This window comes from Puma concolor, chromosome A3, assembly GCF_028749965.1.
Source record: "Puma concolor isolate L17-30 chromosome A3, mPumCon1.1.hap2, whole genome shotgun sequence".
Classification (NCBI taxonomy): Eukaryota; Metazoa; Chordata; class Mammalia; order Carnivora; family Felidae; genus Puma; species Puma concolor.
Genome location: NC_141669.1, coordinates 116,027,388 through 116,054,738, shown reverse-complemented (window position 1 = coordinate 116,054,738; position 27,351 = coordinate 116,027,388). Strand labels below are relative to the sequence as shown.

General features: G+C 47.4%; 1 protein-coding gene across 3 annotated transcripts in view; it reads right to left on the bottom strand.

Annotated features, from left to right (window-relative positions):
* Positions 1-7,012: 7,012 nt before the first annotated feature.
* Positions 7,013-27,351, bottom strand: part of ZNF341 (zinc finger protein 341) — a 47,627-nt gene continuing 27,288 nt past the window's right edge. For all 3 annotated transcript variants that reach the window (XM_086702005.1, XM_086702006.1, XM_086702007.1), the window contains 6 exons: positions 26,455-26,663; positions 18,009-18,105; positions 15,106-15,238; positions 12,024-12,135; positions 11,697-11,767; positions 7,013-9,563 (listed from right to left, as the gene is read on the bottom strand). In XM_086702005.1, the coding sequence (XP_086558131.1) occupies positions 9,034-9,563; positions 11,697-11,767; positions 12,024-12,135; positions 15,106-15,238; positions 18,009-18,105; positions 26,455-26,663 (1,152 nt within the window). In that variant the 3' untranslated portion in view covers positions 7,013-9,033. The remainder of the gene's footprint in view (positions 9,564-11,696; positions 11,768-12,023; positions 12,136-15,105; positions 15,239-18,008; positions 18,106-26,454; positions 26,664-27,351) is intronic.

Here is a 27,351-nt window from a genome sequence, read left to right as displayed (position 1 = left end):
TAAATAAATAAATAAATAAAAGTGAAAAGACATCCCATGAAATGGGAGAAAATAATGGCAAATCCTATACCTGACAAAGGGTTAACATTCAGAGTATAGATTTTTAATTTTAATTTTAATTTTTACTTATTTATTTTAAACATTTATTTTCTTTTGTTTTAAATTTTTTACATTTATTTATTTCTGAGACAGAAAGAGAGAGACAGAGCATGAGCAGGGAAGGGGCAGAGAGAGAGAGGGAGACACAGATTCCGAAGCAGGCTTCAGGCTCTGAGCTGTCAGCACAGAGCCCAACGCGGGGCTCGAACTCACGGACTGCAAGATCATGACCTAAGCCGAAGTCGGACACTTAACCGACTGAGCCACCCAGGTGCCCCAACATTTGTTTATTTTCGAGAGACAGAGATAGAGCACAAGCAGGGGGGTGGGACAGAGAGAGAGAGAGGGAGACACAGAATCTAGATTTTTTATTTTTATTTTTCAACGTTTTTATTTATTTTTGGGACAGAGAGAGACAGAGCATGAACGGGGGAGGGGCAGAGAGAGAGGGAGATACAGAATCGGAAACAGGCTCCAGGCTCTGAGCCATCAGCCCAGAGCCCGACGCGGGGCTCGAACTCACGGACCGCGAGATCGTGACCTGGCTGAAGTCGGACGCTTAACCGACTGCGCCACCCAGGCGCCCCTAGATTTTTTATTTTTAAAAAAATGTTTATTTATTTTGAGAGAGCGTCGGGGGGGGGGGCGGGGAGGGACAGAGAGAGAGGGAGAAGAGAATTCCAAGCAGGCTCCACTCTGTCAGTGCAGAGCCCAAAGTGGGGCTCTAACCCATGAACTGCGAGATCGTGACCTGAACCAAAATCAAGAGTTGGCCGCTCAACTGACTGAGCCACCCAGGTGCCCGCAGAATATACTTATATTTAAAAACCCTCTCACAACTCAAAAAACAAAAAGACAAGGGGCGCCTGGGTGGCTCAGCCGGTTAAGTGTCTGACTCTTGATTTTGGCTCAGGTCATGATCTCATGGTCTGTGAGATCAAGACCCCTGTCAAGCTCTGCCCTGACAGTGCGGAGCCTGCTTGGGATTCTCTCTTCCTTTCCCTCTCTCTCTCTCTGCCCCTCCCCTGCTTTCTCTCTCTCTGTCTCAAAATACACGTTTAAAAGAAGTTTTTTTTAAGACAAACAACCCAATCAAAAGGCACTAAATTGTATATGTTAAAATAGTTAAATTGGTGAATTTTGTTATGTGAATTTTATTTTCAAAAAAAGTGTGGTGAAGTCATGACAGGAAAACATGTTTTGCTGCCCACCACACAAACCCAGATTAGAACTGAGGCTCTGCCATTCAGCCATGTGGCAAGGTGTGCCATCTGACTCGGTTTCCCAACTGTGAGAGACACTATCTTCCTTACGGGGCCATTTTGAGGATTCAATAAGAACATAAGAACATAGAATATGCACCCAATACATATTTATAAAATAAACAGTAATAGTAACAACAGGAATAATAATTAATTACTGACATCTATGGGCCCTCACTTTGAGTCAGATGGCTGACAAAGAATATCTCATTAATTATCTGACTATAGCCCTATGAGGTAGGTACAGATTATAGCCGAGGAAACAGAAGTTTAGAGAGTTGAATGACTTGCCCACAGTCATACTGATGAAGTTTTGTGGTGATGAGAGGGGGGGCAGGATTCATGGGGTTTGGAGCCGATGGCCAAGAAAGAATTCTTGAAGACATCTTTGGTGCAAAAATGGTGATTTTATTAAAGCATGGGGACAGGACCCATGGGCAGGAAGAGCTGCACTGGGGTTGTGATGGGTAACTCATTATATACCCTCAGGTTGGGAGGGGGTCAGGGAAAGAGGATGTCTCTAAGGAATTTTGGAAGCAAGGTTTCCAGGGGCTAGCTGTTGCTAGGGAAACACCATTTATAACCCTTTAATAAAACCTCAGTCATGAGACCCCTCAAATGCATATGGGGGGCCATGAGCTTGGAGCATGATTGCCAGCATATATCCTGGGGCAGTTGAGATAAAGGAAGTAGACTGACTGGATCCTCGAGGTTGGGACAATGTTAAGCCAAGGTTCTCTTTTGCCCCTAGCAAAGTGTCATGTCGAAGGCAGCTGAGCTCCTAGAGGGAGATCACTCTGCTGGTTTCAAGGACTTGTCAATGGGCTATAGGCAGTAAGGGAATTTAATTTTTCATTTGCCTTAGTTTCCCACATTACCATAGCAAGCACTTAAACCCCTTTCCTTTGTTCTTGGGTAGCCGGGAGTGTCTGAGGAATATCACAAGATCCCACCTGGGGCAGGGGGTGGGAGGTGTTGCTAGCTTGTGCTTTGCCCCTCAACTTGCCTCATGCTCTCTCATCAATACCATTATTAAGTGACGTGGCTGGCATTTGAACTCCCAGCAAACAATCGGAAATCTTTATTGAGTACTTCATGCTAAGCAAGACACTGAGCTGAGCGTTTACATCCATTACCTCATCTAGCCTGCACACCTGCATGAAGTGGGCATTATCATTGTCCCCATTTTATATTATTAAGTACTGGGGAAACAGAAGTTGAACAGCTTGCCCAAGGTCACACAGCTTGTGGGGGCAAAGCTGAGAGTCTTACTGTAACAACAACCTCCTTAACCTCTCTGTTCTACACTGCCTTCATCCAAATGAATGAATGGATAGAGATGCACAAATAAACACAAATAAATGAAGTGTGATGAGCCCGGGAACAGGTATGAATGACCTCCCTGGGAACAGGGCAAAGTTAGCAGTAGGGGTAGGAGAGACCCAGCAGAACCTGAGAAAGGCAAGTGGGGAGCGGGGGTGGAGACTGCTCTGGAAGGGCCCCTGCCCTTGAGTTAATGGTAGGTTCCAGGGCCTGCCTACTCCATACCTCTTCATCCAAGCATGTGTAGGCCATGCAACAGGCTCTGTGCCCTAGAGGGTCAAGTGCTTCCTTCTGAAAGGCTTTTCAGGCCACCCCAAACAATGCTGCAACATGCGCCCCACCCCACACTCACATTCTACTCTCCTCCGCTTTTTCTTTTTTTTCTATAGTACTTATCACCTTCTAACGTATTATATAATTTGCTTTTTTGCTGTTTATTTATCATCTGCTTCTTCCACAGATCATTATTTGTTTGGCTCATAATGTGTTGTCAATGCCTAGAAGAATGCCTAGCATATAGTAGGCACTTAATAAAAACATTTGTGAAATGAATACATGAGTGGGCTGAGGGAGCAGTGACTTGGGGGGCAGGGGAACTAGATTTGGATTTAGCCTTGCTATGAGACCTTGGACAAGACCCCTTCCCTCTCTGTGCCTCATTTTATTCTCCAGGATTCTACAAAGGGCTCAAGGCCCTGAAGTTGGGCCTCAGCCCTTGGCCTCAGGATTCTGTGCCTGACCACCCATAAGCCATCCTTGGTGAGCAGGGGTTCACCCCCAACCCTGGGGTGGAACCTGCTGGGCTTTCTGCTCCCACCCTACAGGACCTGAGAATCCGTGGGAGCATTTGCTGGCAGCTTTGGGGGGTTGGGAACACCTGCAGCTGCCACCTCCACGCCAACCTTCCCAAGGGAGACAGAACTGGTCCAACTGGTTCTGCTGGGTCACACCAGATACCTGCTGTGTCAACTGAGATTTCCAAACCACTGTCATTTGTCCCAGATGGTCTCGGCTTCCTCTCAAAACAAAGGAAAATGGGGCTTTACAGTGCATTGAGTTAGCCTACATGGCAGATGCTTACTGAGGGAAACTTACCCTTGGCCTCCATGGAACGGGAGGAGGGGTGGTAGAGTGGGTCTTGTTTCCTCAAAGTGCTGTTGTTGGTTTATTCAATAAATATTGATCGAGCAATTCCTGAGCAGTTCTAGGCACCATAGATGTATCAGCGAACAAAACAGAGAAAAGTCCTTGCCCTTGTGGAACTTTCGGTTTTTAATGAGGGGAACAGACAATAAAGAAATGTCTAGGGGCACCTGCCTGGCTCAGTCAGTGCAGCATGCGACTCTTGATCTCAGGGGTGTGAGTTTGAGCCCCCATGTTGAGTTGTAGAGATTACTTAAAAATAAAATCTTAAAAAAAAAAGAGAAATATCTAATATAGTGTCAAGGATGATGGATAAAAAAGAAGAGTAAGGGATTAAAGTGTGATGGGGGTAGGGTGGGGGCTATTTTAGACAGATAGGCCAGGGAAAGCCTGAGGAAATAACTTTTGGACAAAGGTAAATAGAGGGAGGGGGCCAGCCATAGGAAAATCTGGGGTAAGGGCATTCTAGACAGAGGGAACAGCAAGGACAAAGGCCCTGAGGCAGGAACTAATTTACATGATGGAAAAGCAGCAAGAGGGCAAGTATGGCTGGAGTAGAATGAGAGAAGAAAAGAGTGGTAGGAGACACGGGCCGTATCATGTAGAATCTTGAAATCTACCAGGAAAACTTTAGATTTCATTCTGGGAGATATTGGAAGCCACTAGAGTTTTAAACAGGAAACTGGCATAATCTGATTGAGGCTCTAGAAAGATCCCTTGGGCTGCTGTCAAGAGAATGGATCATGGTGTAGAGAGAGAGAAAGCAGGGAGATCAAAGAGAAGGCTGATGCAATCATCCATGCAAAAGAGGCTTGCAGCCTGGACAGGGTAGTGATGGCGGAGATGAAAAGTGCTTGGAGCTTTGGAGGAGTGATTTAAAAAAAAAAGCCCCAAATACTGGCCTATCAGAGCTGGTGAGAGCTTTAGCGATCCTAAGACAAGGTAGGAACTTTGGTGTCTGTCAGCCCTGGGTTTGAAGCCCAGCTCCACACATTCTAGCTGAGTCTTTGGGCAGGTTGTTACACCTCTCCGAGTGAGTCTTGGTTTCCCCATATATAAACTGGGCATTGTAAGAGAGCTTGCTTCCAAGGGGTGTCTTGAGGACTCAGTGACATGTGAATAAGACACAGAGCACAAGGTTGGGCACTTAGTGGACAGTAAAGTTAGCTATGACTCAATTCCCCACGTTTATTGAAAGAGAAACTGAGGCCAGCTAGCTTAGAGGCAAATAGAGGACTAGAAGTGGAAGGGAGAAAACAAAGCACTATTTATAGGGTTCTTCAAGTCATATACCTCAGGTCCAGACAGTAAGATGATTGAGGAGGTCAGGAACATAAAAAATATCATGTGACCCTCTCTGGCCATCTTGTTCTCCTACTCTTGAAAGACATGGGAAATTAGAATTACGTCTCTACTCTAAAACAAATCAACACAAGTATGGCAAGTAGCAACTGACATCCAGCTGCAACATCAAGGAGACAGTAGAGAAAAACAGGAACTATGGCATCCAGAATGTATGTACCCATTTAAAGGGGCTGCTAGCTCAGCTCCACCTGATTGCTGTCTCCCTGCCTAATTTTTTTTTTTTTTAATATTTGTTTATTTTCGGGAGAGTGCAAGCAAGGGACGAGCAGAGAAAGGAGGACAAAGGATCCGAAGAGGGCTCTGCTCTGACAGGCTGACAGCAGTGAGCCTGATGTGGGGCTCGAACTCAAGAAATGTGACATCATGACCTGAGCCAAAGTCAGGCGCTCAACCAACTGACCCACCCACGTGTCCCCAGACATCCTAATTTTCAACAGAAGTCAGAATCCAGATTTTTATATGAAATCTCCCAATTTTTAAAAAATATTTCCTTTTCACATTTTTTAAAGTTATCTATTTATTTTGAGAGAGCGAGCGAGCGCCAAGTGGGGAGAAGGGCAGAGACAGAGGGGGACAGAGGATCCGAAGTGGGCTCTGTGCTGACAGCAGTGAGCCCGATGCGGGGATCGGACTCACGAACCCTGAGATCATAGCCTGTGCTGGTCAGATGCTTAACCTACTGAGCCACCCAGTTGCCCCTTCCCTCTGAATCCTAATAACCTTGTTGGGTAGGTACTATTATTCTCCCCATTTGACATATGAGGCCACTGAGGTTCAGAGAAGTGAAGTGACTTGCCACAGTCACACAGCTGGGAAGGGGCAGAGTCAGGATTCAAACCTAGCTCTGCTTAATGTCAAAATCTGTGGGACTCTGGATGCTCAGGACAGACCCTCTTTACACTTCATTCTCCCAGCATCTTGGAGGTCTGTGAGGGACTCTGGAGGGGTCCTGGAGCAGCTCTGTTGTCAACTTAGCAAGGCCCTTGAGCAAGGGCCTTCCCCTTTCTAGGCCTCAGTCATCCCATCTGCCTACCTAGGAGGGATTTAGTTATTATGGTCCAAGCTTCCTCCCTTGCAGTCCAACTGTGCATCCATTAAATATTAGGACTTGGGGTGCCCGGGTGGCTCAGTCAGTTAAGCAGCCAACTTCGGCTCAGGTCACGATCTCACGGTCCGTGAGTTCGAGCCCCGCGTCGGACTCTGTGCTGACCGCTCAGAGCCTGGAGCCTGTTTCAGATTCCGTGTCTCCCTCTCTCTCTGACCCTCCCCCGTTCACGCTCTGTCTCTATCTCAAAAATAAATAAACGTTAAAAAAAAATTTTTTTTTAATTAAAAAAAAAATAAAAAAAAAATAAATATTAGGACTTGATATTTTCCTTGTTCTTTTTTTTAATGTTTATTTATTTACTTCGAGAAAGAGAGAGAGCGAGACAGCAGGGGAGGGGCTGAGAGAGAGCAGGGAGAGAGAATCCCAAACAGGCTCCACGCTAATAATGACATGAGGCTCGAACACACTAATTGTGAGATCATGACCTGAGCGGAAACCAAGAGTTAGATGCATAGCCGACTGAGCCACCCAGGTGCCCCAATATGTCCCTTGGTCTGTGGCCTGGCTCTGCCACTTACTGTTGTGTGATTTGGAGCTGCTTAACCTCCCTGTGCCTTTTGCCTCATCTCGGCCATAAAATGGAATTAGAAGTAGCACCCACCTCAAAGTGCTTAGGACATGTCAGGCATGGCACAGGTACCTAGTCAACATTAGTCTTCACGATTATTGGTAAATGTTCACGCGTGTGTATACTGATAGGCAGAGACAGAAATATAACTTAAACAGTTGTATTAGGATGGAGATGTGATTTTTAACATTTTATTTAATGTCACGATTGTTAAAAATGTTTAATGTCTCCCATGACTCCTCCACTTTGTAGAGAATAAAATCCAAATTCTTTAACCAAGAGTATCTCTGATTCGACATCAACTCCTATTTCAATAGAGCAAAGTGGCTAACAGCACATGGAGGCAGGCCATTCCTGCCTGAATCCCAGCTCTGTGACTGACTAGCTGTGTGAACTTGGGCGAGGAGCTCTGTGTCTGTTTCCTCATTTGTAAAATAAGTTACAATTTCCACCCGATGGGGCTGAAGTGCTGTGTACCCATCATGTGGAAGTGTCCATCAGGTGGAAGCTGGAAGCATATTAGCAATTGTCATGATCTACCTACTACCACTAAATCTCTGGCCACCCTGGACCTTGCATTAGCCCCAGAATTATACCTCGAAGGCTTTGCTCATGGCTCGCTCTCCCTGGCATGCCTTCCCCCCTTTATCCATCCATCAAAACATTGTGTCAAGGACCAGCTCAAATGTGACCTCCCCTGGACAGATCTTCAGTCCTCGCCAGTCCTTCCTCTGGCCCTGAAGGCTGGGTGGGCTTACAGTTCTCACTGCCTCAGCTGTGTGCCACTTCCTCACTTGCTGTTCCTCCTGCATCACACCCTTCCTGAGGGGAAGATGGGCTTGCTCTCAGCTCCAGCCCACAGCCCCAGCACAGATGTCTGAGGGACATACCAGCCTTCGAGGAAACTGAGTCATCAAACTGAGCCTGACAGCCCTGCCACGCCCCACCCTATCCCTTCTCCAGCCCGTTTCCTCTCCTGTAACTGACCAGTGTGGCCCAGCAGGGTGGTTGCGGATATAAATGAGGAAACACTGGTCAAGGTCCCCTTTCTCTTCCCTGCCTCCCTGATTCACTCCTCCTCTGGACTAGCTGGGGAGGCGGAGAGAGTGCTGGCAGTGGGGGCAACTACGGATTCTAGAGGCCTGCTTGAGATGGACTTCTGGCTCTGATCAGAGCTTCTGATGCAGTAGCGTTTGGGGCAAGGCCCAGGATCCTGCATTTTCAAAAGTGAGTTAAAACCTCTTCCATGGCCATGCTCTGAAATAACCATTCCGGGAGCACCAAACCTCTCCATGGCTAACAGGGCAGCACAGCTGTGTGCAAGGGGCCATGGGACCTCTCAGCCCCCACACACTTTGGAGGAGGGAGTGCTGCCACCCAGGGGCAGAAACTCCCAAGGCTCGGGCCTGAGCCATTGGGTACACATTTTGATAAAAACATTTACTGAGCACTTTTCAAGTGCCAAGCATTATGCCAAGTCCTCTGCACGTTTCATCATACTGGACCCCACGACAGCCCTATGGAGTTGAACTGTCATACCCACCCCCCCACTGTACAGGTGAGAAATACAGGGCTCAGAGAGGTAAAGTGACTTACCCAAGGTCACACAGCAAGTGAGCAGCAGTGCTTAGATGTGAAGCCAAAACTGGCTGATAGCTGCACTCTAACCATGACACTTGAGTGCCGCCTAAATGCCTACATCACAGAGTCACCTGGGGATATCGTAAGGAACTGTGTATGAAAAGGTCCAGCAGATCAGGGCTCTAACAATCTCAGGCCTCCAGAAGAGCAGCTTGACTAAAGGCCACACCAAGACAGCCTGGAGGAGGGGCGGGCAGGACCACCCTGTCTTCTCTCTTAGGTGGGCCGACACCAGCCTGGACCAGCCAGACCCTGGGGTTGCTCAGCTCGGCCATCTCTCTTCTCTCCACTGCCCTGACCTGGAAGCTGTAGGCAGCCCTGCCTCAGATTCCGGAATGCTTCAGGGCTCTCCAGCAGAATTGGGGCCATGGCAGGCTGGCCACAGGCCAGGTTTATACATGACACTCCAAAAGGATTTCAGCCCATGGCTCACTTCCGTTGGAAAGAATCTCTAGCTGGCCCCTGACGTCTGGACCCAAAGGTGAGCATGAGGCCAGGCTCTGGGAGCAAACCCCGCGGGTCCATCACTCTGAGGCCTGGATGTACACAGGCACAGCGAGCATGGCACATGGGCCCTCAGTCCCTGCCTGCAGCTCCGCCAGCGCCAGGTTGGAGCCCAGGCTCTCGGCATGCCCAGGCACTACCAGCTCAGGCTCGCCACCCACCGTGCCACCCACTACAATGGACAGCACTGCATCTGGCTCTGAGAAGGGCGGCTTGCCTGGGGCAGCCTCCGGCACAGGCCCAGCCCCTGTGTCTTTCAGTTCCTCCAGCCCCAGCGGGTCAGGCAGGGGGGTCACCACCTTGTGCCCACCGCTGCTGCCGCTGCGGGGGGCCGCCCTCCTCCGGGAAGGCCGCCGGGCTTGCAGGTCCTTGTCCTTTTGGGGGCCAAGGCGGCAGCGGTGATCCTTGAGGTATTTGTGTCGGGAAAAGCCCTTGGCACAGCCAGCACAGCGGAACTTGTAGTTGCCCGTGTGGGCGCGCTGGTGCTCCGCGAGGTGGGCACGGCGGCTGAAGGACTTGCTGCACAGGGCGCACTTGTGGAGCTTCATGCCTGGGGTGGGGGGAGGGGGGCAAAGTCAGAGAGAGGCACTCAGACCCCTTACTTTGCAACCGCACCTCTGCACTTGGAATAAAACCCAGTCTCTCGGCTTGTCCTCTGAGCGCATGCGTGATCTGGGCCCTGCTCCCTGCCAGTCTCATCTCCCCACTTCTCCCAGCTGAGCGTGTGTGCGATCTGGGCCCCTGCTCTCCTGTCAGTCTCATGTCCCCCCTTCTTCCAGCCACTGACTCGCGGCCAGCCACACATGTCTTCCTCAGGGCACTAAGCTGGCTCCTGCCTCTGGGCCTTTGCACTTGCTGTTTCCCTCTGCCTGGAATAGGATGTTCAGCCCCCAAACCTTAGCTAACTTAGCCAGGTCACCATCATCTCTTTCCTCTCTGGTCTGTCTGTCTCACCCTGGCCCCCTCAGACCATCCCCACAGGGCAGCTAGAAATGGCTTCATGAAATACACAAAGGATTGTGACATTCTCTGCTCTGAACCTTCCAGTGATTTGCCAAGTTCCCCACAAAGCCCTGTGCGGTCTGACCACTCCCTTCACCTCTCAGCCCCATTCCCTCCTTCCCCCCACTTGTTCTCTGAGCTCCATACTCCCACTCACCTCTCCTGGTCTTAAACACCCTCAGTCCCTTCTCTGCCTCAAGATTTTGTACTTGCTCCCTCCTTCTGGAAGCTATTTCCTGGCTTTTCTCATCCCTTAAGACAGCTCTCATGTCACCTCCTCCAGGAGACTGTCCCTGATACCTGCCTCATATCTTTCTCTGCCCCCTCACTGTTTATTCCTGTCTTTGTAGTCTGCATACTTCTCTGTAACATACTTATTTGTTTGTTGTTCATTTTCAATCTTTGCCACTGAATGCTAAGCTTCCCCAGGAGGGCAGGGTGGGGATCTGCCCATCTGATTCCCCCATGTCACCTCCAGAGTCTGACATGTGATAAGTTCTCAATAGTCACTCACTCAATGAATCACTGGTGCCTCCATATCCACCATGAAGGCAAGTCCAGCCCACACTCAGCCTGAGCCATGCTCTCCTCAGCCTCCCTCGGATGAAGGCTCAGAGAGGGGCAGAGACTTGCATGAGGCAACACGGCAGGACAGTGGTAGTGCTAAAAATCAAACTCAGGCCATCTGTGTGCAAAGTGCTCAACTCTACGCTCTCAGTTTTCAAACTATCTTTAGCAACTAAATCCTTTCTTTAAACCCATGATTCTTAACCAGGGGCAATTTTACCGTCCAGGAGACTTTTGTCCCCTGGAGACATTTGTGGTTGTCCTAACTGTGGGGAAGAAGCCACTGACATCTAGAGGGTAGAGGCTAGTATATTGCTAAACATCCTATAATGCACATGGCAGCCCCCTCATATAGCATCAGCCAGTACAAAATATCAATAGTGCCAAGAAACCATGTTCTAGCCCAAACGGTATGTGGAAAGACAGCCAAGCTGCTCTGGGGATGCAGCAGCACCCAAGGAAGAGCCATGGAGCCCCTGGGAAACCGAGGAGCGGGGTGAAGACCCTTGCTCCACACCCCACCTGCCCCGCTCGGCTGAGGATACCAAGGAGCCTTCCTGGCCGTGTCTTGGAGCCAGTTGGAACTTGATCTCCCTCCACACCTGATCCACACCTCTATCACACCGGGCCCCTCTCCGATTTATGAGCTATCTCCTCTTAGGTCAGCTTCCCCTCAGCCCGGGGGACTGTATCTGACTCACCTCTGTAGGACCCTGAGGTCCCTAATGCAGGCCTGGTTCATGGCTCACACAAGCAAAAGTCTATTGGCTGGAATATACCATGCAGTGATTAAAAGCCACATGGGAGGGGCGCCTGAGTGGCTCAGTCGGTTAAGCAGCCGACTTCGGCTCAGGTCATGATCTCACGGTCTGTGAGTTCGAGCCCCGCGTCGGGCTCTGTGCTGACAGCTCGGAGCCTGGAGCCTGTTTCAGATTCTGTGTCTCCCTCTCTCTGACCCTCCCCTGTTCATGCTCTGTCTCTCCCTGTCTCAAAAATAAATAAAACGTTAAAAAAAAAAAAAAGCCACATGGGATATGCCTGCTGTTTCCAGAGGGCCTGCCCCAGGGACTTTGAGCTGAACCAGACCCTGTTGATAGGTCCAGGAGTCACTTACCAGAGTGGGAGAGGATATGAGCCTTCAGTTTGTCCGGCCGATTGAACTCTTTACTGCAGCCCGTGTGTGTCCTAGAACCCAAAACCACTGGTCAGAGGGATCTCACCAAACTCAGGACTCTCTTGCTGGCCTCTGTGCTAGTGCAGGGCATGAGGGACTTCCTGTTTACCCAAAGGGCCAGGCTGGGAAGCAGAGTGGGGAATAGGTAGGCAGGCCAGGCCCACAGCAGGAAAAAGGAGAGAGGGCCTTCAGAAACTCAGCCCTGACGTTTTTGTGTCCCACTGCTGGGTAAAGCTGCCCCTCCCACTCATGCCAGTTTCTACTCACGAGAAGGGGCATTTATATTTCTTGAATGGCTCATGGATCAACATGTGTCTCTTCAGTTTGTCCTTACGGTTGAACGCAGACTCGCACACTGAGCATTTGTAGGGCTTCTCACCTGTAGAAGACACAGATGGAGGCGGGGGAGGGAGTCCCATGAGATGGAGTCCGAATATGAGGCACACTAGAGGGTAGCAGCTCCTCTAAAGAAGTGGCCTGGGAGAAAACAGCCTTTCCCATTCCTCATGACTTTGTTTTTCCAAGGAGAAGAAGGGAGCTATTTCAGAGAGGGCGGTCAGAAAAGGCTTGGGGCGCCTGGGTGGCTCAGTAAGTTAAATGTCTGATTTTGGCTCAGGTCATGATCTCATGGTTTGTGGGTTTGAGCCCCACGTTGGGCTCTGTGCTGACAGCTCAGAGCCTGGAGCCTGCTTTAGATTTTGTGTCTTCCTCTCTGTCTGCCCCTCCCCTGCTCATGCTCTATCTCTGTCTCTCAAAAATAAATAAATAAACATTGAAGTTTAAAAAAAAAAAAAAAAAGAAAAGAAAAGGCCTTTCTGATGAGACAAGAAGGGAGACGTGAGGTAGGAGGGGAGGAAGCCATGATGGAAACCAGAGTCAGGGTCCCAGGCTGAAGGAAAGGTGGGAGTGTGTGGTATGTCTGAAGACAGGGGAGGCCAGTATGGCTGGAACAGAGTAGGGGAGAGAGAATGAGGCAGAAGGGGAGGTTAGCGAGACAGCCTGGCCCAAAAGGGAGGGCCTGGAAGGCCTGGGTTTTTACTCTGAGCAAGAGGAGAAGCCACCAGAGTGGCTGAGCAGAGGGGGGACCGATCTGACTTAAGAGTTTCACAGTCTCCTTCTAGCTGCACGCAGAAAATACAGTGAAGGGGTGGGGGTGGAGGCATGGGAAGCAGCCAGTACAGGCAACGTCAGGAAAGCAGAATCAGCAGCCGTTGCCAATGGATTGACTGTGGGGTGTGAGGGGAAGGGTGTCAAGGATGAGTCTAAGGTGGGCCTGAGTGACAGGTGAATGGTTGTGGCATTTACTGAAAGGGGCCCACTGAGGCAGAGAGGGGAATTATACCTTATCTACTGGAATCGTTGTAATGAACTATGAGGTAAGTACTGGATGAGAAAACTGAAGGTCACGGTCTGCACCTAGTGTTTGGGGGAACTAAGACGCCGGCCCAGCAGTGTGATGCAGAGTCCACCCGAGTAGCTCCTCATCGGCTGCAAAAGAATCTGGTGGGGGGCGGGGGCAGGAGGGGAGGAAAGCAGCTCTCACCTGATAGCTCTCATCAGGGCTTACAACCTGTCCTGTGGAAAAGGACTGTTACTGGGCTGTCTGGATTGCCTGCCATTATTTCCTCTCTGTTCTCCCTCTGGAATGAATAAAGTACTTTTGAAAAATGCCAACCTGGTGATTAAGGAAATTCTGGTCCTTATAATGGAATGCTCTGCAGTCATTAAAAAGATTAGTGTCCATCTGTGTTTCCTGATCTGGAAAGATCTCCTGGCCATACTGCTAAGTAAGGAAAGAAATTTGTAGAACAGCTTAAGACAAAAAATGAAAAGAAATGTAATCCTCATACTCCCAAACGGCCCTAGTCACAGGTGTTTGTATACACACAGAATATGCAGGGAGAAAGTTGAGGGAGGGTACACACCAAACTATCGGTAACAATTACGATTTGAAGGGAGAACTTAACATTTTACTTTATGTACTTCTATCCTGCTTCATTTATTTTATTTTGTTTTGTTTGAGAGAGAGAGAGACCGAGAGACACAGAGAGAGAGAGAGTGTGTGCACGAAAGTAGTGGAAGGGCAGGGAGAAAGGGGGATGAAGGATCCGAAGCAGGCTGTGCGCTGACAGCAGAGAGCCCGATTCGGGGCTTGAACTCATGAACTGTAAAATCATGACGTGAGCTGACGTCAGATGCTTAACCGATCAAGCCACCCAGGTGCCCTTAATACTGCTTCATTTTTAAAATAAGCATATACTTTTGAACAAAAAATTTTTAATATTTATTAATTCTGAGAGAGAGAGAGAGAGAGAGAGAGAGAGAACACAGTGGGGAGGGGCAGAGAGAGATGCAGAGAGAATTCCAAGCAGGCTCTACCCCAGCAGGGTAGAGCCCAATATGGGGCTCGATCTCATGAACCTCGAGATCATGACCCAACCCTAAATCAAGAGTCAGATGCTTAACCCAATGAGCCACCCAGGTGCCCCTTGCATAATAATTTTTAAAACTATAAACAGAGTAATTTGGTAATACCTACCAAAATTACCAATGCATACACTTTTTAAGATTTATTATTTAAAAAAAAAGTTTTTATTTATTTATTTACTTATTTATTTCAAATGTTTATTTTTGAGAGAGAGAGGAAGAGAGCACAAGTTGGGGAGGGACAGAGAGATGGGGGAGACACTGAATCTGAAGCTCTGAGCTTCAGCAACTAGACTGAATCTGAAGCTGACAGGCTCCGAGCTGTCAGCAACCAGCCTGATGCGGGGCTCGAACTCACGAACCATGAGATCATGATGTGAGCTGAAGTCGGACGCTTAACCGACTGAGCCACTGCACTGACAGCCATGAGTCCTGCTTGGGATTCTCTCTCTTTACCTCTGTCTCTGTCTCTCCCTTGTGCTCTCTCTCAAAAATAATAAATATATAAACTTAATAAAAAAACTTAAAAGAAAAGAAAAGAAAATGTCAATGTGTCTCAACTGGGGAGCCAAGGAGAGGGGGTTGGGTGGGAATTCTGTAGTGAGAACAGGACCCCCACCCCTAGGGGCTCAGAATGGTCTGAGTGAGCTGTTGGGGGCAGAGCCAAGAGTCCTCCCCACCAGCCTACAGAGATTCATCTCTACCTTAGTGTTGGTGGGAACCCTTTGTTCACTTGCGAGGGCAGGTGGGTAGGGGGCCAGAAAGGAGATGGGGAGGGGGATGAAGAGAGAGTGGGGGACAGACAAGACGGGGAGGGAGAAGAAGGCTGGAGAAAGACAGGGGCAAAGGCTAGAGGGGGGTGGGAAAGGGAAGAGAGAGGGAGGGGGGCTGGGCAGGAGTTGATGGGGGGCAGGGCACTCACCTGAGTGGATGTGAGCATGCAGTTTGAGGTAGTGCTCTCGCCGGAAGAACTTCTTGCACACCTGGCACTTGAACCTGCCCCCACTGCCGTGGGTAGGCAGATGACGCCGTAGGTAGCGCTCACAAGGAAACACCTGGCAGAAGAGACGAGTTGGCATTAGGTCTGACTCACTAACCCTCACCACCTCCTGAGCTCAAGGGGCCCCTCATTCCCAGCAGTTGTGGAAACCATTCTCCCACCAGGCTCAGGGCCCAGTGTCAGGCTTAGAACCTCATGACTCCCACTACTCACCCACAATGCATGTTCTGAGCTTCTGCCATGCTATTTTTTCTACCCAGAGGGCCTTTCTCTCTTAGCCTGACAAATTTTTATTTATCCTTCAAGACCCAACTCAGGTGTCACTGCTTCTGTGAAGCCCTCTCTGACTTCTCAATGCCATGCCAGGCAAAACAAATCCTGCCCTTGAACGTTCATCTATATTTATTTGTTTACCATCTGTTTATCTGTTTATTTGTGTTTAAAACATTTTTTTTTAACATTTATTCATTTTTGAGAGTGAGAGAGACAGAGCATGAGCGGGGGAGGGGCAGAGAGAGACGGAGACACAGAATCCGAAGCAGGCTCCAGCCTCAGAGCTGTCAACACAGGGCCTGACATGGGGCTTGAACTCACGGACTGTGAGATCATGACCTGAGCTGAAGTCGGATGCTTAACCGACTGAGCCACCCAGGCGCCCCTGTTTATTTATTGTTTTTTAAGAAAACTCTATCCCCAATGTGGGGCTCAAACTCATGACCCTCAGATCAAGAGTTGCATGCTCTACTGCCTGAGCCAGCCAAGCATCCCTGTTCATCTACATTTTTTAAAATGCTTATTTATTTTGAGTGAGAGAGAGAGAGAAACAGTGCGTGCACACACACATGGGTGCATGAGTGGGGGAGGGCCAGGGGGAGAGGGAGAAAGAGAGAATCCCGAGCAGGCTCTGCACTCAGCACAGAGCCTGACATGGGGCTTGAATCCACTAACTGTGAGATCATGACCTGAGCCAAAATCAAGAGCCGGATGCTTAACTGACTGAACCACCCAGGCGCCTCCATCTACATTTTTAAAGTCACCATCTAACCCATCTAACCCTGAATTATAATCCTTGGCTTTTATGAGATCTCTAAGAGGGCAGAGGAACTTTCATTTCCCAGCACAGGGCCTGTATGAAATGACTTACATGCAAAAGAAAAAATGAAAAGATGAGTAAGTAACTGAAGAAATGAATGAAAAGGTAAGGAAGAGCCAGAAACCATGGAAGTCAAAATCTCCTTCCTCTCCAGCCATAGGAAGGATATTCATTCATTTTTTTCATTCGTTACAGAGAAGTAGTCAAGGTTACAGACTCAACTACTTAGCAGCCCCACCATTTCCTAGTTAAGTGATCTTTCTGTAACTTGGTTTCCCCATCTGTAAAATGGGAATAGTAATAGTATGCCTCCTAGAGTTAAACTCAATTCAGATAAAATGCTCAGGACAGCATGTGGCACATGGTTCTTTTTCAATTCATGATACTTTTATTTGGAACACAAATTCCAAAGTCCCGAATTAGGCTATATACATAATCAGAAACATCTACAATGAGGCTGAAGTGAAACGAGGGCTGTCCTGGGAAATCTGCTGTGTAAGGCTGTAAGGAAATGAGTAGAATAAAGAAACCAGTTAAAATTTTATTTATTTATTTAAGTTTATTTATTTTGAGAGAGAGAGAAAGTGCAGAGAGAGAGAGAGGGAGAGAGAGAACCCCAAGCAAGCTCCCCACCATCAGCGCAGAGCCCAATGTGGGGCTTGAAGCCACGAACTGTGAGATTATGACCTGAGCCAAAGTCAACAGTTGGATGCTCAACTGACTGAGCTACCCAGGCACCCCAACAGAAACCAGTTAAACACACTAGGGGGATGCAATCAGCAAAATCCAGACTTTGGGAAACTCCACAAGACCAATGGCCCAGTTTCTTCAACAAATAAATTAAAAGGGGGGGAAAAAAAGGAGCACTTGTGGGAGAAACTGTTAACAGAAATTTTGGTTGTATCAACCAATTGGAGTATGTGAGTCTGATTCAAACAAATAAACCTTATAAAAATTATGATGCTTCGGGGTGCCTAGGTGGCTCAGTCAGTTAAGTGTCTGACTCTTGATTTTGGCTCAGGTCATGATCTCATGATTTCATGAGTTTGAGCCCCACATCGGGCTCTGCACTGATAGTTCGGAGCCTGCTTGAGATTCTCTCTGTCTCCGCCCCTCCCCCACTAGGACCCTATCTCTCTCAAAATAAATACATAAACTTAAAAAAAAAAAAGATTCTCTCTCTCCCTCTCTCTCTCTCTGCCCCTCCCCAACCCTGCGCACAGGCAGGTACGTGCACTCTCTCAAAAATAAATAAATAAACATTTTCTAAAAATTACGATGTTTCTGAGACACTCAGAAATCGGAACACTGCCTGGCTAGCTGATGACACTAAAGGACAGGCTTCAGTGATGGTTTTCACATTCACTGAAAAGAAGAACCAATGATAACAAGCATAATACATCAGGAAGCTGGAGGCTGCTGTCCTGATGCTGGGCCTGGGCCCAGAAGAGGCCTCACCCCACATTAGCGCAGCCTGGCCTGGCCTGGCCCAGCAGCAGCTCCAGGATGACCATGTGTGCCGTCTAATGGCTAAGATGGGCCAGGCAGGGCCCCTACTCTTCAAAGGTGAAGCGCCTATGGAGACAAGTCCATGGAGACAAGTCTGCGGAGACAAGCCTAGGTTTTGCTGCATGTACTGAGGCGGGAGGGGAGAAGGAGACAGTGAGGTGTTTGCTCTACCACCTCTCAGCCCCAACTGCTGTCCCAGCTGGGAAAGGGCAGTGGTACCCACCTTTTGGCAGTGCGGGCAGGGGAAGTTGTGAGTAGCGGTCTGTAGGTGGTGCTCCAGGGCCTCAGGAGTAGAGTATTTGTTGACACATTTGACACACCTACATGGAAAGGAGCGTGAGAGGTGACAGAGCAGTGTGTGGAGGCTGGGCTGGCCCCACAGACACAGGAACCAGCTATTCTCCTCCTCCCAGGGCAAACACTAGGAGGCAAAATTCTACATTTAATTCATTCTTTTTTTTTTTTTTTTTTTTTTAAATAGGCTCCACACCCAACTCATGACCTTGAGATCAAGAGTTGCAGGGGCGCCTGGGTGGCGCAGTCGGTTAAGCGTCCGACTTCAGCCAGGTCACGATCTCGCGGTCCGTGAGTTCGAGCCCCGCGTCAGGCTCTGGGCTGATGGCTCGGAGCCTGGAGCCTGTTTCCGATTCTGTGTCTCCCTCTCTCTCTGCCCCTCCCCCGTTCATGCTCTGTCTCTCTCTGTCCCAAAAATAAAAACAAACAAACAAACAAAAAAAAACGTTGAAAGAGTTGCATGCTTGGGGGACGCCTGGGTGGCTCAGTCGGTTAAGCGTCCGACTTCAGCCAGGTCACGATCTCGCGGTCCGTGGGTTCGAGCCCCACGTCAGGCTCTGGGCTGATGGCTCGGAGCCTGGAACCTGCTTCCGATTCTGTGTCTCCCTCTCTCTCTGCCCCTCCCCTGTTCATGCTCTGTCTCTCTCTGTCTCAAAAATAAATAAAAACATTGAAAAAAAAAATTAAAAAAAAAAAAAAAAAAGAGTTGCATGCTTGGGGCGCCTGGGTGGCTCAGTCGGTTAGGCGACTGACTTCGGCTCAGGTCATGATCTCACAGTTTGCGAGTCTGAGCCCCGCATCGGGCTCTGTGCTGACAGCTCAGACCCTGGAGCCTGCTTCAGATTCTGTTCTCCCCCGCTCTCTACCCCTCCCCTGCTCACACTTTGTGTCTCTCTGTCTCTCAATAATAATAAATAAGCGTTAAAAAAAATTCAAAAAAAAAAAAAAAAAAAAGAAAGAGTTGCATGCTCTACTGACTGAGCCAGCCAGGCACCCTACGAGTCCTTAAAAATGAAAATCAACAATCAATCAATCAATCAGTCAATCAATAAATAAGACCATGTCACATCCTTGCTTAGGCCCTTCAAGGCTCTAGTGGCTTGACCACTCCTACCTGTCAGACTTCATCTTTCTCCACTGCCCACCTCACTCTGCCCCAGCCACCTTGGCCTCCTTAATATTTGTTGAACACACCAAACTCTTTCCTACCTCAGGGCCATTTCACCTGCTGTTCCTGACAGCTGGAACACTCTTCCCCAAGTATTCCCTTGGGTAGCACCTTCTTCTCCTTCAGGTCTCACCTCAAATGTCACCTCCTTAGAGATGCCTTCCTTGACCATCCTGTCTCAAGCTGTCCCCTATGGCCCACCCCTGGGCACCCCCCAACTACATCACCCAGTTTTGTTTTCTTCTTAGCACTTACTATTTATAATTATTACTTACTTGTTTGCTTACTTGATTAGTATCTGTCTCTTTCACCAGCAATTGGGCTCTAGAGGCAGGGACCATATCTGTCCCGTTCATAACCTGCTTGAAGCACCAGTGACAATCTGTTATATATGAAAGAGTCAGACAGACAAGGGTCCAGGCCTTGCACCTTCTTATTTCTGACCCTCAGTTTCCTCATCCATAAAATGGGGTAGGAATCCCAAATGGGCCTGCTTCTTGTTTATTCTTAAGATTGTCACAAGAATCAAAGGACACAACCGTGCCAAACAGCTCGTAAATCAAAACAGCATTATAAGTGTGGTCTCTACTCTTTTTTTAACACGATTTATTTTTTAAAGGTTTATTTATTTTTGAGAGAGAGAGTGCAAGTGGGGGAGGGGCAGAGACAGGGACAGAGGATCTAAAGTTGGCTCCACGCTGATAGCAGGAGCCTAATATGGAGCCCAAACTCATGAACCGTGCGATCATGACCTGAATCAAAGTTGGACGCTCAACCGACTAAGCCACCCAGGTGCCTCCGCAGTCTCTACTCTTAATATCACTGGTTAACAAGCCTTCAAAACAGCAGTTTCAGGTCATAAGCCACTCTGAAGAAAAGACCCCTCCAGTCTCCTGACTATAAAAACATTTGCTGGCAATGGGCCCATTTATGATGAGGTTCCAGTGAGGAATGCTCACAGGTAGGTGAGCAATTTGTGCCAAAAACAGAAACACGGGCCTGGACATCGGTACACCAGGGCCACCACGGGAAACCCACAGGCAGGCTGCATCTGTGGCAGGCCCAGGGGACCCCTTCAGACCACACTCTGAAAACCACAGGCTAAATGCCTCCAGATGGCAAGAAAGAAAGAGCAAGTCAGCTGGGAGCAGAGCTACTGGGGGGACAGAGACCTTGCAAACTGGTGAGATGGGAGAGGAACTTCATGGGCTTTAGCAATGAGGAGACACAGGTTTGTGTGGGAGGTATTTTAGCAATAAGCTCAAAATGCAATAAGCAATAATGCTTAGCAATAAGCATTAAAATTAAAACTCCCTGCCAGAAATGCCACCCTAAGTCATCCAAGGTAACATCCCCAGAGCGGGGGCAAACCAACATCATGTGCCTGCTGATACGATGCGCTGAGGACTGAGCAGCACTTTGTGTGATGCCACTCCTGCATCTAACCTGAGGTCAAATCCGACAAACCCAAACCGAGGACATTCTACAAAATAACCAGCCTACACTCTTTAAAAATACCACAGTCATAAAAAACAAAGACAGAATGAGCAACTGTTCCAGCTTAAAGGAGGATAAAAAGACACAATATTGAATGCAACGTGTGATCCTAGATGGGATCCCAGGCCAGAAAAAACATATTTTTCTTTGTCTATAAGGGATGTTATTGAAATAATAGGAGATTTTTGAATAAGGTCTATAGATTAGGCAACAGAACTGTATTGATTTAACTTTCTGATTTTGAGAACTACACAGCGCTTATGTAAGAGGGTGCCCTTATTTCTAGAAAATGTACACTAAAGACAAAGGATAGAAGACCATCATGACAGCAAATAATCTTCAAATAGCTTAAAATGTAATAAAGCAAATGTGGTAGAGTTAACAGTTGGGAAATCTGGGTGAAGGATATATTTTTTCTGGAAGTCTGAAATTATGTCAAAGTAAGTTCCTGAAAATGACTGACTGTGGTATGGGGAAGGGGGTCAGGATAGATGGGGAATTCCTTTTCATCCTATGCCCATTTTTAGTTCATAAATATTGCACTGTATGCACATAATTATTTTTTGAAGTCGGTAATCAATCTTTTTTAAAGCCCTCAATGATCTTTTTTAAATTTTTTTTTTTTTCAACGTTTATTTATTTTTGGGACAGAGAGAGACACAGAGCATGAACAGGGGAGGGGCAGAGAGAGAGGGAGACACAGAATCGGAAACAGGCTCCAGGCTCTGAGCCATCAGCCCAGAGCCCGACGCGGGGCTCGAACTCACGGACCGCGAGATCGTGACCTGGCTGAAGTCGGACGCTTAACCGACTGCGCCACCCAGGCGCCCCTCAATGATCTTTTTTAAAAGAAATTTTACTATTAAATACTATTTTTTTAATTAAAAAATTTTTTTAATGTTTAGCTTTGAGAGAGAGAGACAGCACGTAAATGGGGGAGGAGCAGAGAGAGAGGGAGACACAGAATCTGAGCTGTCAGCACAGAGCCTGATGCGGGACTCAAACCCACGAACCGCGAGGTGAAGTCAGATGCTTAACCAACTGAGCCACCCAGGCGCCCCTATTTTTTTTTTTTTTTTTTTTTTTTTTTTTAAGTAATCTCTCCAGTCAACATGGGGCTCAAACTCACGACTCTGAGATCAAGAGTCAGGCGCTCTTCCGACTGAGCCAGCTAGGCGCCCCTCCTCCATTGATCTTTGACCTGCAAAAGCACTTTTAGAAACTTATTATTTTTTTAATGTTTATTTATTTTGAGAGAGAGGGGTAGAGAGCCAGCAGGGGAGGGGCAGAGAGAGGAGGAGACAGAGAATCCCAAGCAGGCTCCACACTGTGTGTGCGGAGCCCAATGCAGGGTTCCAACTCATGAACTGTGAAATCATGACCTGAGCAGAAATCAAGAGTCAGACACTTAACTGACTGAGCTACCCTGGCGTCCGTAGGAACTTATTTACAAGTGAGCAAACATGTATGTACAAAGTTGTTCTCTGTAGTGTTGTTTGTAATAATGACAAACTGGGAAAAAACCCAACTATCCTGCAATAAAGGACCAGTTACATAAATTTGGCATGTACAACCGAATACCAAGGAGCCATTTAAAAGGATGAGGCAGGGGCACCTCAGTGGCTCAGTCGGTTAAGTGTCCATCTCTTTTATTTATTTATTAAAAAAAATTTTTTTTATGTTTTATTTTATTTTTGAGGGAGAGAAAGAGAGAGAGACAGAGACAGAGACAGAGTGCAAGCAGGGGAGGGGCAGAGAGAGAGGGAGACACAGAATCTGAAGCAGGCTCTGAGCTGTCAGCACAGAGGCTGATGTGGGGCTCGAACTCACCAACCGTGAGATCATGACCTGAGCCAAAGTCGGACGCTTAACCGACTGAGCCACCCAGGTGCCCAAGTGTCCAACTCTTAATCTTGGTTCAGACCTTGATCTCAGGGTCATGGGTTCAAGCCCTGCATTGGGCTTTGCGCTGAGCATGGAGCCTCTTAAAAATAAAAAATAGGGGCGCCTGGGTGGCTCAGTCGGTTAAGCGTCCGACTTCGGCTCAGGTCATGATCTCACGGTCCGTGAGTTCGAGCCCCGCGTCAGGCTCCGTGCTGACAGCTCGGAGCCTGGAGCCTGCTTCAGATTCTGTGTCTCCCTCTCTCTCTGACCCTCCCCTGTTCATGCTCTGTCTCTCTCTGTCTCAAAAATAAATAAACATTTTAAAAAATAATAAATAAAATAAAATAAAATAAAATAAAATAAAATAAAATAAAATAAAATAAAATAAAATAAAATAAAATATAAAAATAAAGAGATGAGGCAGGTCTGTTTGTGCCGAGAAGCAAAGATATCCATATTATGGTTGTGATAACACACACCATGTGTATGTACAAAGTGATCACATCACGTTTCAGTTTGTCAGAAGTTGTGGGACAGGAAGACGGCATGGTGAATTTTCACCAAAGTCAGTAACTGTGTTTGGGATAACCTGACTCACATACAGCCTGTGACAGTTCTACCTCTAAATGTGCTTAGTACTGACACAGATCAAATAACATGTATCAAGAAGTTAAGAGGGATTATCTTTGCATGGCAGGGGGTTCTGTTTTTTTGAGTTTTTTTTGTGCAATTAAAAAAAATCTTTTTCTCTGCATTGAACGTGGATAACTTTTGTAAATAGAAAAAAAAAATCAATAGGTGCACCTGGGTGGTTGGTTAAGCATCCGACTTCGGCTCAGGTCATGATCTCACAGCTTGTGAGTTTGAGCCCCACTTCGGGCTCTGTGTTGACAGCCCAGAGTCTGCTTGGGATTCTCTCTCTCCTTCTCTCTCTGCCCCTCCCCTGCTCACACACACTCTCTCTCAAAAATAAATAAACTTTAAAAAATGCCCTCTCTTTGCTATAAAAAATAATAAAAAATTTTTAAAAAGAAAAAAAACAATAAATCTTACTTTTAAAAGGAAAAAATCAATATATAGCACATATATAGTGGCACACATAAAATTCACTTGAGGGGCTTGGGGTTTGGGAAGGCACCATAGGCAGGCCAAGGCAATGTGGTCCAAAGGGAGCAGAGCAGAGAGACCAATGTGGCCTGGGACCCTGAAAATAGTATGAAGCCACTCTACTTGCCCAAACATTACTGTGAAACAGCAATAAATTCTCACTTCACTTATGCCACAGTTATTTGGAGTCTCTATTGCATGCAACCAAACCTATATCTAAATTGTACAAATAATGATAATTGCAGCAATGACATTTATTGAGCACCTACTCTGTTCCAGGTATCATGTCTAAGAGCCTCATAGTCGTTTTAACTAATCCTCATAAATAATCCCACACAGTAGGCACTATAGTTATCCCCATCTCACAGATGAGGACACAGAGGGTCAGAGTGGCCAAATACCTTGCCAAGGTCATCTACTGGGCATGTAGTCAAGCTGGGATTTGAGCACAGACAGGTGGCTCCGGAGCCCTTATCATTATTACTCAAGACACCACACCATTCTCAGGCCATCCAGATGGTGGCCTGCCATGGCAGGCCTTAACTTTTGGGCCAAGAGTTTCAATGGCTACAAAGGGTTAGTGGCACTGTAACCCTAGTAAGAGAACCTAGAAGAAGAAATTGACTGTAGACACAGAGCCATTAGTACTGGGCTTAACCCTTAGCCTACAGATTCCAAGACCAGAGCTGTGAGGCTTCCAAGGTTCCAGACAAGAGTTTGAATCTCAGCTCTGTGCTGACATTGTTACTCTGGTGGGCAAGTGATTTCTCCCTGAGACTCTGTGTCCTCATCTTCAAAATGGGGAGAACACCACTGCTATGAACTGAACTGTGACCCTCCAAAAATTGTATGTTGAAGCCCTGACCCTCAATGTGATGGTATTTACAGATAGGACCTTTGGGGGTGATTATGTTTAGATGAGATCATGAGGGTGGGGTCCTCGTCATTGACAGAGTGCCCTTATAAGAAGACCATGTGTCTGTGGTATCGTGTTATGGTAGCTGGAGCTGACTAATATGACCACTTACCTCCCAGGATTGCAGGGATCAATGTCCCTAAGACAGAGCCTGGCCCCTAGTAGATGTTCCCTTCCTTTTATTTGGCTTCTCACTCCAGAGAGCCACACGGCCACAGGAACTCACAGATAATCAATAAACTGATAGGGCAAAAGCAAAATAAAATGCCCCTTGAGTACAAAAGGGAATTACCCATCACTAACTAGAAATCTCCACCCCTTACCTGGCCAAAGCTTTGTCTGGTTTCCTGCCTCTCTGGCTCCACTTCCCAATCGCCCCCGGGCAAGCTGCCCTACACCCATTTCAGTCCCAGTGCTCCCGCTAATTTCTCAAAGCTTTTGTGATTTCGGCAAGGCCCTTCATATCCTGGCCCTAATTTCTAAACATCCCCTGGGCTACATCTAAACATCCTCTCTCACTTTAACTCTACACAACAATCATTCTAAACCACTTGCTGTTTTATTTTATATCTCCACACTTGCTGTTCCTCATGCTAGGAATGCACTCTACCCTACTGTCTACTTGGCAAACTCCTATTCGTCCTTCAAAACTCGGTTCAGATATCACCGCTTCAGGGATACCTTCCCTGCGCTACATCCCACTGTGGTACTTCTCTACCTCATATCTACATGTATGTTAGCATTTTATCAGAGTATATGGTAAGCACATTTACACACTCATCCCCCTAAGAAGCCTGTGCATTCTAAACTCAAGGGCTGTATTTACTTATATCTGAACCCGAGAAGTATCTCCCAGGAGTTATGCCTCACTAACAGAGGTTATCAGCCAAATCCCTATAGGTACAAGTTTGTACAGAGAAGCAAAACCATTCCAACATGAAAATATTCACTGAGAACTGGGAGAAGTCCCCAGACAAATACCTCTCTTTGCTTATCACTAATTTTCCCATGTACTACATGTACATGTAGTATTCCCATGTACTACATGCCAGGTTTTATGAGGCAGCTGCTACCAGAAGTCACAGGGCAAATGCACAGCAAAATGACTGCAGGGCAAAATTGTGGGATTTCCCAAAGTCATGAAAGTGATGTTGGGTGTATGCAGATAACTAAAGAGAGTCTGGAAAAGGGACCAGAAAACCACCAAGAGAAACTCAGTGAGGATGGTCACAGGACTGCTAGCTCCGATGAGAATGATCTGAAGATCCAAGGATGAAACGCATGTGGCCAGACCCCTATGACCACAACAGAAGACTAAAATGCTGTAAAGGATTGTCAGAAAGAATTACCCCAAACGAGATCTACACTTGGTTCATTCCCTGTCCACCCTAAGAATCAGCATAGAGCTGCAACTTTAACCCGCATTTTATAGATTATAAAAACAAATGCATCTTGTTTTTATGACTTTGGCTTTCCAACATGTGCTTGCTCATTCCGTTGTATTCGACGAATCTGGGTACCATTCTGACTGTAACCTAAATTTTGTAGATTATTAGACAAACTAATACTTTCACAATATTTTTAGTTTAGAGGGGAAAAAATCCACACTTTCCCCCCATGAAGGAAAAAATATTGGTTTCTCCTTTTTAAGATTATTTTTTAGGATAAACATCTGCCAAGTTGAAGAATGACAGGAGGGCCAGCATCTGTTCCCACGGGTCCTTAGCAGTCAGAACCACCGAGGCCACTGGCCCTCAGGGTCCCCACAGGGAGATGGGGTACGGGCAGTGGGAGGGCACGTACTTGTAGATGGCGCTGTCCTTCTTGGGGCTGTGCTGTGGCAGGAGGCTGTGGGAGTACTGGTGCACGCCCAGGTCGTACAGCGAGGGGAAGTCCTTGCCACAGAGGTGGCAGCGGTAGCTCAGCTCCTCCTGGTGGCTCTTGATGTGCTCCAGAAATGTGTCGAGCTTCGGGAAGGTCTGCGCACAGCTTTTGACCACACACTTGTACACCTTGGGGGAAGATACAGGGCAGGGGAGGCAGGCTGTTCCCCCGCTCTCCTGCTGCCGGAGCCCTGTTTTATTTTGATTGTAGTCCTCTCTCTGTAGCCAGTCATAAGGGCCCCATTACCCTTCCCTCAGGCTCTGTGTGACCTTGCTAGATTTAGAAAAATTACCCCAAACCTGGAAATACAGTAAAAGGACGACATCGTGTCCTCTCATTGTTGTACTAGAGTGGTGGCTCTCTGACTTGAGTCCATCACAGTGACAGATTGCTGGGTGCCACCCCCAGAGCATCTGATTCAGCAGGTCTGGGTGGCCTGAATATGTGGCATTCCTAACATGTGCCCAGGAAACGCTGAAGCTGCTGCTCTGGGAACCTCACTCTGAGCAGTGCTATCTAACAAGCCTGCCTACGGCCCTCTCGCTCTCCAGGGGATGGGTCTCATTTTGACTATTTACTATTGATTAGGATCCAGACTCTATAGTTAAATTTTTACTTGTAGAAAACAGATTCGATGTAAATGATTTTTGTCAAGCAGAAAGGGTAACCCCAAAGGTCATGGGTTTTATTGCAATCTAGGACATTAACCAGATTTGCATCTACCTTAGCAATCTTTTCTGAATATTCCCTTTTTTCACTGACATAATTATACACAGGTATAAATACCAAAGTCTCATATCCTCTTTTGAACTGGCT